Raw genomic sequence first — 13,928 nt, 5'->3', positions numbered from 1 at the left:
GCTGTCACACGTCCATGCCCATGTCCTTCCCTCTGTCCCCAGTGACAGGGAGAGAGATGGTGGCATGTAGCCGTTCATGGGCCCCTTGCCCTCTTTCTCCCCCAAAAATAAAAAAAATAAAAAACGCATATCATGATCCCAAGTGTGTGTAAAAAGTACATGTCATTTCTCTTTGTGATTACTCTTCAAGCATGAGATTATGCGGAATTTTCATTTTTTAGGATTGGGAAAGGAGTATGTCAAGGCTGTACATTGTCACCCTGCTTATTTGATTTATACGCGAGTATATTCTGCAAAATGCAGGGCTGGATGAAGCACAAGCTGGAATCAAGATTGCTGGGAGAAATATCAATAACCTCAAATATGCAGATGACACCACCTCTATGCAAAAAAGCGAAGAGGAATTAAAGAGCCTCTTGATGAAAGTGAAAGAGGAGAGTGAAAAAGCTGGCTCAAAACTCAATATTCCAAAAATTAAGATCATGGCATCCAGTCATCACCTCAGGGCAAATAGATGGGGAAATAATGGAAACAGTGACAGACTTTCTTTTCTTGGGCTCCAAAATTACTGCAGATGGTGACTGCAGCAATGAAATTAAAAGACGCTTGCTCCTTTTATTTCAGGAGTAATAATTTTAAAAGCTATGACCAACCTAGACAGCATATTAAAAAGCAGAGACCTTTGCTAACAAAGGTTCATCTAGTCAATGGTTTTTCCAGTAGTCATGTATGGATGAGAGGTGGACCATAAAGAAAGCTGAGCACCGAAGAATTGATGATTTTGAACTGTGGTGTTGGACAGTAACTTGGACTGCAAGGAGATCAACCAGCCAATCCTAAAGGAAATCAGTCCTGAATATTCATTGAAATGATTGATGCTGAACTGAAGCTCCAATACTTTGGCCACCTGATGCAAAGAACTGACTCATTGGAAAAGACTCTGATGTTGGGCAATATTGAAGGCAGGAGAAGGGGACGATAGAAGATGAGAAGGTTGGATAGTATCACTGACTCAACAGACAGGAGTTTGAGCAAGCTCTGGGAATTGGTGATGGACAGGGAAGCCTGGCATGGTGCGGTCCATGGGGTCGCAAAGAATTGGACACAACTGACTGAACTGAACTGATATCTATAACATTGAATTTTTCATAACACAAAGAAAACATATATCTAAAAGAATTAAACATGAAATTGACAAAACTTCGAGTGAAGTTATTTTAAGATTTCACAAACGTGTATACATTTCAAAAACCTCAAACAATACCCCAACTCTCATTAAAGCAGAATCAGCCTTATCAATAAAGTATAAGCAAAACCACAATTTAGCACAACTACTTCCATTTGCAAAGTACTTACATGCCCCTTATCTTATTTGATCCTCATTCCAACCCTATGATTTAAATAAAGTAGGGATTGTGATTTTCCTTTTACAGCTAAAGACACTGAGGCAGAGAGGTCATGTGACTTGCCCCAGGGTATAGTCAGAGAGCAGCAGGGTCAGGATGAATGCTGAAGCCACCCTGACCCCAAGGGGGTCACCTGTACTACAAAACCTAGTGATTCATATTCCAGTAAGCCAGCAGGTAGAAGGTATTCACAGCCTGCTTCACAACTGGCAGTTTGTCATGGTCTCTGGAGAGCAGTGACTATTCTCAAGAGACCATGATGGCGGTGGTTTAGTCACTAAGTCATATTTGACTCTTGTGACCCCACGGACCACAGCCTGCCAAGCTCCTCTGTCCATGGGACTTCCCACTCAAGAATACTGGTGTGGGTTGCCATTTCCTTCTCCAGGGGATCTTCTTGACCAGGGATCAAACCTGGGTTTCCTGCATTGCAGGTGGTCGGGAAGCCCTACTCAAGAGAGCATGGGAGCCACAGAATGACACAGCCAGGCAAGGAGCACCAGAGGACACTGACACCCAGGCAAAGGCAATGTTAGCACAGCCTGGGCATGAATGGGCACACACACAATCCTAGGACCACAGCTACACTCACCATTGACAACTCTCTTGCACTGAAGCATCTTGAGGTCGATCAGCTCCTGCAGAGGAATCAAAGGGCACATGTCAGTCCTAGACACACAGGTCCTGGGTACAGCAGGGAAGACCAGTGATCCTGGTTGCAGGGGTAGGCAAGAAGGCCAGTACATAAGTGGGCAGCACTGAGTGACCTGTGCTTATGGAAAGGGCTGCAGCCAGGCTGAGCTTTGGCTGAGAATGAGTCGGGGAAAGCGAGCTGAATGAAAGTGAGAGTGAGCTGGGGTCCCTACTGCTGGGATCCCAGCCCCAGCAGCAGTAACTGGTCCCCTCGGGATTCCTCAAACCCTCCGCCACGCCCACCTTCACAGCTGGACCACTTCTTCTCTGTATGCTAGCTATAGATGCACCTGTCATTCCTTTACCATTAAATGATGAACACCCTGAGGAAGGTTGTGGATTCACACAAAGGTGGGCTTTGAGGACCTGAGAGGAGGAGCTGAGGCAAAATGGCCCTTGAAATGTCTTATTTTCTTTTCTGTGTCCCCATTATACCCAAAGAGCCTCTGGGGCTTGGACACAGTCTCGTTCATCTTTGTGTCATTAGTGCCCAGCATGTTACAAGTGCTTACTGAACATCTGGTGAAGCTGCTTCAACGCCTACATGCAGCAGATGCTCAGCTGATTGTTAAGTGGAGAAATTAATTTCAATTGTCACCAGTAAAACCACACGTGTGCCTGCTCACCCACACGTCTTCAACACTATTGTTTATCAATTTTATTCATTTTAATCAGTTCTTTGGTTATAGCGTACAACCTCACAGGTTTTTCTCTTTTTTTTCCACTGTATTTCCTTCATTGGTGAAAACAAACATTGTTTTTCCATGCGATAGAGTTCATCTGTGCATCTTCCTACCAAACTGACTTTTATATCTATAAAAGCTGTGCAGAAAAAAAACTATTCTTTCTCAAATAGGATATTATTTCTCTACCTCAATTATCACAACTATTTTTCCTATATCCCTCAATTTTTATCATATATGACATTTATTTTTATAGAAGAGACAACTCAAATTTTGCCACAAACAATGCTTTCTAGTTCCCAAATCTATCTCCATCACAGTTAAGAATATACTTTTAATTGGTTTTTATCTTCTTGGTGAAACTAATTTTGCCTTTTTAACTTACCTGATAAGTAAGGCCATGTATAAGTCAGGTATGGCCTCCTGCACTGCAAGAGGATTTTTTTTTTTTCAGTTCTACCAGTTTATTTCTACTAGCCCATCTCCCTCCACCCTCCTTATTCATGCATGCTCAGTCATGTAACCGCATGGACTACATCCTGCCAGGCTCCTCTGTCCATGGACTTTTCCAGGCAAGAATACTGGAGTGGGTTGCCATTTCCTTCTCCAGCAAGCAAATTATTTTATTCATATGGCTACCAAATGTTTGAACAGCATTTAATTTTCAAGTGCCTTATCATATATGGGCTTATTCTTCCATTTTTGTCAGATATTATTTTCCTATATCTGAACTACAGCCTGCTACCTTCATCTCATCCATTCCACCCCACCAGGCTCCTCCATTGATATAATTCTTCAAGCTATTTGCTTCTTTAAGGGATCTTTCCAACCCAGGGATCAAACCTTGTTCTCCTGCATTTCAGGCAGATTCTTTACCATCTGAACCACCAAGGAAGCCCCTTAGAGATGATACCAAAAGCACAAACAACAAAGGAAAGTATTAGATAAATTGAACTTCATTAAAATTAAAATTTTTTGTGCATCAAAGGATACTATCAATAAAGTAAATCAATTATACTTATATAAAATTTTTAAAAATTAAAATGAAGTCTTAAAAAAATAAATAAATGAAAAATAAACTGAAAAGACGATCCACAGAATGGGAGAAAATATTTGCAAATCATATATCTGTTAAAGGTCTAATATCCAGAATATATAAAGAACTCTTAAAACTCCTAGATTAAAAAAAAAAATTTTTTAATGGGCATATGAAGAGATATTTCTCCAAAAAAGATATATAGATGGAAAATAAACATAGCAAAAGATGCTCAATATCATTACTAGGAAATGCAAATCAAAACCACAATGTCCATAAAAGGGAGAATTTCCTGGCAGTCCAGAGGTTAGGACTCCGTTCTCAATGCCAAGGGCCTGGGTTCAATCCCCAGTGTGGTAAAAAAATAATAAATAGAACCTATCTTTAAAAACAAACAAACAAACAAAACTCACAGTGAGATAGCAGTTCAGAGTGACTAGGATGGCAACAATCTCAAAGAAAAAAAGACAGAAAGAGACTTCCCTGGCAATCCAGTGGTTAAGACTTCGCCTTCCAATGAACAGAGTGTAGGTTCAATCAGGGGAATTAAGACCCCACATGCCTCAGGGCCAAAAACAAACAAACAAAAAAACATAAAAAACAGAACCAGTATTGTAACTGATTCAATAAAGACTTTAAAAATGGTCCACTCCCTCCAAAAAAAATCTTAAAAAAAGAATGACTTTATTATTAGAAAATATCATGAAGTATTTGAGAAGTAATACATCATACTATATGAAACTTTCAAATAGTTATGGAGAAAATACATATATTAGAGAGAAGAACAAATTATAAAACAAATCAAGCAAAACGTTAACAGTAGGTCAATCTGGGTAAACGGTATATGGATGTTCTTTGTCCATTCCTGCAATTTTTTCCATAAATAATTTCTTTGTAAGTTTAAAAAAATTACCCATTCTGGGCAGAAGATTTGAATAGAAATTTCCTCAAAGATGATATACCAATGGCCATGAAGCATACAAAAACATGCTCAATATCATTCATCATCAGAGAAATGCAAATCAAAAGCACAACAAGCTATCACTTCACACCCATTAACAGGGGTAATATTAAAAAAGAAAATAATAAGTGTCAGGAAAGATTTCAGAAACTGTACACTGCTGGTGGGGGTGTGAAATAGTCCAAAAGACAGAGAAAACAGTACGGAAATGCCTCAAAAAATGAAAACACTACCACATGATCCAGCAAACCCTATTTCTGGGTATATACATCCCAAAGAACTGAAAGCAGGGTCTCGAAAAGGGATCTGCACATCTACATTCAAAGCAGCACTCTTCAAAATAGCCAAGAAATAAAAGTGACCCAAATGTCCATCGACAGATACATGAATGGACAAGCAAAATGCAGTGCATATACCATGGAATATTATTCAGCCTAAAAATGGAAGGAAAACCTGTCACATGGTACAACATGGATGAACCTTGAGGATATTATGCTAAATAAAATAAGTGAAAGTCACTCAGTCGTGTCCGACTCTTTGTGACCTCATGGACTATACAGTCCATGGAATTCTCCAGGCCAGAATACTGGAGTGGGTAGCCTTTCCCTTCTCCAGGGCATCTTCCCAACCCAGGGATTGAACCCAGGTCTCCCACATTGCAGAAAGATTCTTTACCAGCTGAGCCACAATAAGCCAGTCACAAAAAGACGACTATAGCATATTTCCACTTACATGAGGTATCTAAAGTATTCAGATTCATAGAAACAGAAAGTAGAATGGTGAAGGGGCTGTTGAGGGATGAGGGAAAGGGGAGTTGTTGTTTAATGGGTATAGAGTTTCAGTTTTGCAAGATGAAAAGGTTCTAGAGATCTGTTTCACAACTACTGAATTATACACTTGAAAACAGTTAAGATGGTAAATCTCATGTTATACGTTTTTTACCATAAAAAAAATTTAAGTACCCATTTTGGTAATCAAGGTCTCTAAAGGCCACTGTCTTCTCCCTTCATCTTGTGTATTAAAGGGCAGGTGTCCTCTCATGTCTGGGTCACTAGAGTCCCATTTTATTTTGGTTTGTTTGTTGTTGTTTGTTTTATTTCATTTTTATTGTTGTGTAGGTGATTTACAATGTTGTGTTAGTTTCAGATGTAGAGCACAGTGAATCAGTTACACATATACACATATCCACTGTTTTCTAGATTCTTTTCCCATATAGGTCACTACAGAGTATTGAGCAGAGTTTCCTATTCTATATAGTAGGTTCTTATTATATAGGTAACCTATACACATGATAGTGTGTATATGTCAATTCTAATCTCCCAATGTATCCCCTTCTCTTTGCCCTCTTGGTAACCATAAATTTGTTTTCTACATCTGTGACCCTTTCTGTATTGTAAATAGATTAATTTGTACCATTTTTTTTAGATTTCACATATAAGCAGTAACACATGATATTTGTCTTACTTCACTTACTAGGACAATCTCTAGGTCCATCTATCCATTGTAATAACATTTTTATAATAATAGAAAGGAATAAGTATGTGACATCTGATTAACTCCTAGAGAACTCTATCAATAGGGCAGACCTTGGTGGGGAATAACGTTAACCTTTGCTGAGCGGGTTCATCCTTTCTTCACCTAAAGCTGCTCAGGGCTTTGCAGGGTTTTTAAGAAGGTGCCTGTACACATGGACGACCCGAGGTCCCACACTAGGTCCTGAGAGGTGGGTGAAGTGATTTGACTAACCTTACAGATGGGTCACCACATGTGAACACAGAGCATCACAAGGCTGGCCTGCAGAGCAACTCTGGATCCACCAGGGGGCACCAGGCACCATGCTGTGCCTTTCCCAGTACTCTGGGCTCAGTTCCCAGAGATCGATCTGCTCACCACAAACGGGCCAGCTGGCCTGCCTGCCTGCCTGCCTCTGCTCCACAGGAGCTAAGTCTGGGTAGGCCCCATTCTTCCCAAATTCACTCTTAAGCCTTCTCTTCTTTTCCTTTTAAAAAAATATTTATTTTACTTATTTATTTTGGATTCGCTGGGTCTTAGTCGCAGCATGCAGGCTTCTTAGATGCAGCATGTGGGATCTAGTTCCCTGACCAGGGATTGAACCTGGGTCCCCTGCATTGGGAGCACAGAGTCTTAGCCACTGGACCTCCATGGAAGTCCCAGACCCTCTCTTCTTTCTATACCTTTCTTTTTAATAAAACTTTTTATTTTGAGATAATTGTAGGTTCACATGCAATTGAACCTGAATGTGAGATCCTGTGTACCCACTGCCCAATTTCTCCCTATGGTAATGTCTTGCAAAACTGTAGTAACAATATTGCAACCAGGATATTGACACAGAATAGACCCATCAGCACAAGGATCCTTGTGTAGCCCTCTTATAGCCACAGTTCTCCCTCCACAGATGGCTCTTCAAGATGGAAATGTCAGAAGCACTTGGGTAATTTCTTTAACCTCTCACCCCTACTAGAGAGGCATAGCAGGATTAAGGGTTGTGGGGGAAGCTTACCTGCCTAACTGAGAACCACTGCTCACAGTCCCTATCCAATATCAGCTACTCCTTTAACTGTTTTTCCTAGAAGATGTTTTCTAAACCTGAGTCTGAAGTCCTATTAATAATATTCTTCAAAGCAGCAGGCCAGTAACTGGCCTACTAGCCATTGCTATCAGAAAATTCTATGGCTTCCCAAACCAACCACATCCAGTTTCTCTAGCCTGAATCTGGTCCTTTTCCTTCTCACTCTGAAACTGAGCTTCCTCATTCACATAATGAAAGTGTATTAACTCCTATAGGAGCCACAGCAGTGACCTGACACGATGCTCATCTATCCACCTGGCCCAGGTGTCCCACAATGCCTCCCTGAAGCCTAGGCTCCTGATCCTTGGCAGGGCTCACAAAACTCCTGTGTTTTGCTCTTCTGATGCTTTCAGTGAGTACCTGTCAAGGGAGGGCCCATTCTGCCTCCTCTAGCTTCTGAACACACCCACCCACAGGTGAGGAGGCTGCACTTGTGGAAAAGCTCTCTGTCTGGGAGGATTAGGAGCCCCTTACCTCACAGTACACAATGTCCGCTCCATAGTCCAGGGCCAGAAGCCGCATTGGGAGAGTCCCCACCCGAACCATAGGGGCTAAGATGAGTTTGTTGTGGTAGCACAGAGAGAGGTTGTTCACAATCATTCCTGAAGAAAGAAGAGTCAGAAATTCAAATGGAGAAAAATCTCTTCTGTTACCCAGAGCAGGCTTTCCTTTTCCTCCCAACATGTAGTACTTTGTTTTCTTTTCTCTGATCATAAAAAACAATGCAAGCTTGTTCACACATCCAACAAATATTTATTAAGTGTGTGGTCCATGCCAGTCACTGTCCTAGTCTTTGCGGATACATGAGAAGAAAACAAAGACTGCTATTCTGCTAGAGCTTTCATGCTGGTGGGGAATGAAGAGTGCACAGCAGAGGAAACAGTCAGTGCAAAGGCCCTGGGGCAGGAGCAAGTCTGATGTGTTAGACTAGTACAAAGGCCAACATAGTTGAGCACAGAAAGAAGAGTAATGGACGTCAGATACAGGATGGATGTCCTAAGCAGATAGGACACAATGGTGAAATCCCAAATGGCCTTGTAGGATGCCCTATGGGCTTTGTTAGCTCTTCACGATATGAGCCAGCAAGGGTTTCAAGAAGAGGAGTGGCATGACGGATCACATTTCCCCATGATCACAGTGACTGCTGCATGAAAAGCCATGGTAGACACAGGGAGACCAGTTAGACTCTTCAGTCACTGACATGAGAGATGATGGTGGCTCAGGATGAGGAGAGAGTTGTGGAGGTGGTGAGAAGTGGTCATGTTCTAAATAAACTTTGAAGGTAAAGTCAACAGGAGTAAAACAAGCGAAAAAAAAACCGAAATCTTTAAAAAGGATAACCAATAAGCACCCACCGTCTAGCACAGGGAATTCTGCTCAATGTTATGTGGCAGCCTGGATGGGACGGGAGTTTCGGGGAGAATGGATACATATATATATGGCTGAGTCCCTTTACTGTTCATCTGAAACTATTATAACATTGTTAAATGGCTATACCCCAATATAAAATAAAAAGTTAAAAAAATACCACTGTCCCGGCCTGCCCTCAGGTCAATTAAATCAGACTATGAAGCTCACTAGGGCAGGAATTTTGCCTTTTTTGTTCACATGAAAAGTACCTGGCACATACATGGTGCTCAGAAAATATTTACTGCTTGAATAAATGAATGAATGTACCACTATCACCTGAGACTCAAGGAAAAATTCCTTTTAAAATTTAGGGAGTAACTAGGCAACATAAGTTTCCATGGCAGCCTGAGAAAAACATTACCTAATGAGGCTACCACTCGCAGGAGCTTGCATTTTTTCCACAATAAGTAAACCTTTCTTATTTCTAGAAGACTCTTGAGAGTCCCTTGGACTGCAAGAAGATTCAACCAGTCAGTCCTAAAGGAAATCAGTCCTGAATATTCATTGGAAGGACTGATGCTGAAGCTGAAACTCCAATACTTTGGTCACCTGATGCAAAGAACTGACTCACTGGAAAAGACCCTGCCGCTAGGAAAGATTGAAGGCAGGAGAAGAGGATGAGATGGTTGCATGGCATCACCAACTCAACGGACATGAGTTTGAGTAAGCTTCGGGAGTTGGTGATGGACAGGGAAGTCTGGCGTGCCACAGTCCATGGGGTCGCAAAGAGTCAGACACGACTGAGCAACTGAACTGAACTGATAAAGTGCTTTGTAAAACATCTTGTAAAATATCCGTCTCAATAACAACTAGAGGTTACTCAATGTCTGCTGTGAGCAGGAGGGAAAGAGGGGATTTACAGAATGTCTAAAGAAATGATAAGAAAGGGACTTCCCCGGTGGTCCAGTGGTTAAGACTCCATTCTTCCAACTGCATGGGGCACTGGTTTGATTCCCAGTCAGGGAACTAAGACAAAGCATGCCGTGCAGGGTAGCCAAAAAAAAAAAAAAAGAAATCAAGAGTAAGAAACTAGGGGCTATGAGAAGAGACAGACAGGCTCAGACAGGTTCTAATCCCTATGACATTTTGAGGTAATCACATTGTAAGAGTTTGAGCATGAGAAAGCAGCCACTAACCAATTACCCTCTTCCAAATATTTGGATGAAAGTCAAATGCAAATACATACCTATGTATTATTCTTTTCTGATAATTCTTTCAATGTATCTGTTCTGCCTCGGTGCAAAACAATTCTGTTTTGTATCTGAAAAAAGAGTAGCACAGGTAAATGGATGAAACCTGTCAAATCAGACATCCAAGGAGCCCTTCAGCTAAGGAACAAGGAGCTCTGAGTTCTGGGAAAGAATCATAAAAGTAGTGTAGAATCACAATATCGTAGCATATTCTTTGCATCAACTCCCCTCTATCATATCACCACTCAGTGGTCATTGACCTGTACATGAAATTTTCAGTGACAGAAAATCCAGCACTCTCCAGACAGATCTGGGCATTTCTGGTTGCTACAGTAGTCTTTATGTCATATTTGGAATCTGACTCCGTCATCAGTCCCAGTCTGCCTTCTGGAATGGTTCATCCCACGGCACACCTCATCTCTTTTCCATCTGACACAGTCCCCAAACACATGAGGACAATTTTATTCTTCCCGAAATTCTCTTCTCCCACACCACCCTCCTTAAATCACCCCTTTCTGTGCTTATGGCTTTCAGGGGCCCCCCAGGTTTCTTGATCCTAAGGGCATGACAAGCAATGATGTCAATATGCCCGGTACAGATTCTGGGGAAGGGGCTGGGCCACACGAGAACCTGGCAAATGTAGCTCCCTGAAGCGAGAGTACATGCAGCAATCCCAGCCTCTCTTCAGTCCCCATCTTCTATCCAAGGTTCTCAACAGCACAATGTTGATATTTTGGGCCAGATCATTCTTTTTTGGCAGGGGCGGGGGGGCGGGTGGCTGTCCTGTGCATTGTGCCATATTTAGTAATATCCTGGTCTCTACCCACTAGAAGCCTGTAGCATTTCCCCAGATGCGACAAATAAACATGTCTCCAGCCATTGTCAAATGTCCTCCAGGAAGGGTGGGGGCAAACGTCACTTTCACTCAAGAGCCACCACTCCATCCAGTAACTCTGATTACCTGTCATTACTCTCTCTTCCTCTAGTTTAACAGATAACTCTCCAGAAAAGCCTATCGTGTATCAAAGTACTATTTGAAATATAATAGTATTTATCTTTTATAACAGTATGTAATGAAAGTAAAACTTTTCTCCAGGGACTTCCCTGGTGGTCCAGTGGTTAAGATTCCATACTTGCACTCCAGGCAGCATCAAAGGCTGTGCAGCAGTGGCCAAAAAAAAAAACCCAAAACCTCTTTCTTGCGATGTTAAGACTCTTCCAAGTAGTTAACCCACATTTACCTTATCTCCTGCCCCAGGCACTAGAGATTACAGAAATGATCTGATGCCCATTTTCTGGATCCGTTCAGGAAGTACCAATTGTGTAAGGTTTTTTCGAAACCTGAACTGAATTTAGGTAAAATATTCTGCCTCATCATGACTCTGTGAGACAAGTCATATACCTGTAGCAGGACCCTCCCACTACTATTCAAGTAATTTAGGCATCCAACCTGAAAGCCCGAGGAGCTAGGCGAGCTTCAGGATGAGAAGTTGGAAAGGGTGACAAGAGAAGGAAGAATGAATCTCAGCTGTAAAGCAAGCGGAAAAGGTCCGAAGAGATGAGTTCTCTTGAGTGAAGAGATGATATGCTGAAGTCCATCGGCTTGCCCTCTGGGCCCTCACCTCTCTGGGCGGTGGGGGAACGCTGAGCCTAGATCTACCCCTGGTCTCGGCCCCCAGGCCTTACCATTCACTCCGATTCTCAATAAATATTTATATTAGAAGACCTTACAAGGGGAGCACATCTGTGAAAACACCGCCGGACCCTCACAGTTTACACGGGGCGATCAGAACTGGACATGCCATTACAGGAGCTGTGAGGGCGACAAAGGAGAATTGTAGGGATCCGACATCGGATCGCCAGAAGCCCTCAGCCCTCCTGATTCCTAATGCCAGGGCCCCATCGCCGCCTGTCGCCGGACCCCGATCCTGCCTTCATCGCGCACCCTTCCCCAAGGTTAGCCGGGGCCTGGACGTCACCATCCGGTTTGGACCTACAGACCTCGCCGCTGCTGAACTCTACAGATCCTCCCTCCTTCCACCCAGTTCGCCAATTCCTCATGTCTTACTGAGCCGCGCCGGCCACCATCCGCGAGGACTTGGCGCGCGCATGACGTCACTGTTGGGCGCCTCTTCCGCACCAAGGGGACTATGGCTCTAGCACTGCAGCTACGGCTGTTGTCGCTCGTGCCTCGGTTGCCTCTGGCGCCTCGACGGGACCTGACAGTCCGCGGCCCCGACGAGCCCCTGCCTGTGGTGCGCATCCCGCGGGCTCTACAGAGGCGGCAGGAACAGCGGCAGAGCGGGCAGCGGAGCCCCCTGCGGCCGGTGTTGGTGCGACCTGGCCCGCTGCTGATCTCGGCCCGGCGGCCGGAGTTGAACCAGCCCGCACGCCAAACGCTGGGCCGTTGGCAGGCTGCGCCACTCGTTTCGCGAGGCTGGAAGCATCGGCGCGCTCGCCAGGACTATTTCTCCATTGAGCGCGCTCAGCATGAGGCCCCAGCGCTGCGGAACCTCTCGTCCAAGGGCAGCTTCGCCGATCTGGGTCTGGAGCCCCGTGTGCTGAGCGCACTCCAAGAAGCTGCTCCCGAAGTCGTTCGGCCCACAACCGTGCAGTCGAGTACCATTCCCCCATTACTTCGCGGCCGCCACATCCTCTGCGCCGCGGAAACCGGCAGTGGCAAGACTCTCGGCTACATGCTACCTCTGCTTCAACGGCTCTTGGGCCAGCCAAGCCTGGACGCCAGTCGTATCCCTGCTCCTCGAGCCCTGGTCCTTGTGCCTTCTCGAGAATTAGCTGAACAGGTGCGGGCCGTGGCCCGGCCCTTGGGCAGCTTCTTAGGCCTCCGGGTGCAGGAGTTAGGGGGAGGCCATGGCATGAGTAGGATCAGGCTGCAACTGTCCAAACATCCTCCAGCAGATGTACTGGTGGCCACTCCGGGGGCTCTGTGGAAGGCCCTGAAAGGTCAACTGATCAGCCTGGCGCACCTCTCTTTCTTGGTGTTGGATGAGGTAGATACATTGCTGGATGAAAGTTTCCTGGAACTGGTGGATTACATCTTGGAGAAGAGTCACATAGCAGAAGGCCCCGCTGACTTAAAAGACCCTTTCAATCCCAAAGCTCAGTTAGTGCTGGTGGGGGCCACATTTCCCGACGGTGTAGGCCAGCTGCTGAGTAAAGTTGCCAGCTTAGACTCTCTAACCACCATTACCAGTTCCAAGCTCCACTGCATCATGCCTCATGTCAAACAGACGTTCATGAGGCTGAAAGGAGCAGAGAAGGTGACTGAGTTGGTGCAGATCCTCAAGCAGCATGACAGAGCACATAGGACGGGCTCCACAGGAACTGTTCTCGTGTTCTGTAACAGCTCCAGCACTGTGAACTGGCTGGGATATATTCTGGATGACCACAAAATCCAACACTTAAGACTGCAGGGACAAATGCCAGCCTCCATGAGGGCAGGTATCTTCCAGTCCTTCCAGAAGGGCTCCCGAGACATACTTCTCTGCACAGACATCGCCTCTCGGGGCCTGGACAGCACCCAGGTGGAACTCGTCATCAATTATGATTTCCCTCTCACCCTGCAGGATTACATCCACAGAGCAGGGAGGGTGGGCCGTGTGGGGAGTGAGGTGCCAGGAACAGTCATCAGCTTTGTGACCCATCCCTGGGATGTGAGCCTGGTTCAGAAGATTGAGCTGGCAGCTCGCAGGAGGAGAAGCCTACCAGGTCTAGCGTCCTCCGTAAGTGAGCCTTTGCACCAGGAAACCTTACTGCAGCAGGCTTAAATATGATGCCATAACAGGGGTCTTTCCCTGTGTGCTGGATGGGTGAGCACACTTGTCAGCAGGATGCTCTGGGCTGCTTAGTCACCTTCTAAAGGCCCCAGCTGCTGGTCAACACTGGAGGGTGAACTACTGAACGTGGCTCTCTGTAGTCTTTGACACGAAGAATAAAGT

General features: G+C 44.6%; 2 protein-coding genes across 5 annotated transcripts in view; one reads left to right on the top strand and one right to left on the bottom strand.

The window, feature by feature from the left end:
• Positions 1–12,001, bottom strand: part of DUS2 (dihydrouridine synthase 2) — a 32,003-nt gene extending 20,002 nt beyond the window's left edge. Inside the window, exons 1-5 of one of the 4 annotated variants that reach the window (XM_052655978.1) lie at positions 11,971–12,000; positions 11,420–11,497; positions 9,966–10,040; positions 7,844–7,971; positions 1,999–2,044 (exon numbers count right to left, since the gene is read on the bottom strand). In XM_052655978.1, the coding sequence (XP_052511938.1) occupies positions 1,999–2,044; positions 7,844–7,969 (172 nt within the window). In that variant the 5' untranslated portion in view covers positions 7,970–7,971; positions 9,966–10,040; positions 11,420–11,497; positions 11,971–12,000. Of the gene's footprint in view, positions 1–1,998; positions 2,045–7,843; positions 7,972–9,965; positions 10,041–11,419 lie in introns of all 4 variants that reach the window. The other 3 variants (XM_052655980.1, XM_052655981.1, XM_052655979.1) reach the window with 3 other exon arrangements.
• Positions 12,002–12,118: 117 nt separating this feature from the next.
• DDX28 (DEAD-box helicase 28) lies at positions 12,119–13,928 on the top strand. The gene has a single exon (XM_052655987.1). The coding sequence runs from the start codon at positions 12,120–12,122 to the stop codon at positions 13,755–13,757; it is 1,638 nt and encodes a 545-aa protein (XP_052511947.1). The 5' UTR covers position 12,119; the 3' UTR covers positions 13,758–13,928.

This window comes from Budorcas taxicolor, chromosome 18 (genome assembly GCF_023091745.1).
Source record: "Budorcas taxicolor isolate Tak-1 chromosome 18, Takin1.1, whole genome shotgun sequence".
Classification (NCBI taxonomy): Eukaryota; Metazoa; Chordata; class Mammalia; order Artiodactyla; family Bovidae; genus Budorcas; species Budorcas taxicolor.
Note: the sequence above shows the minus strand (reverse complement) of the source record. Positions and strands in the feature narration are given on the sequence as shown.

Excerpts from the sequence above, each read along its gene's own strand:
- DDX28 (XM_052655987.1), top strand. The coding sequence starts at position 12,120 with ATGGCTCTAGCACTGCAGCTACGGCTGTTGTCGCTCGTGCCTCGGTTG.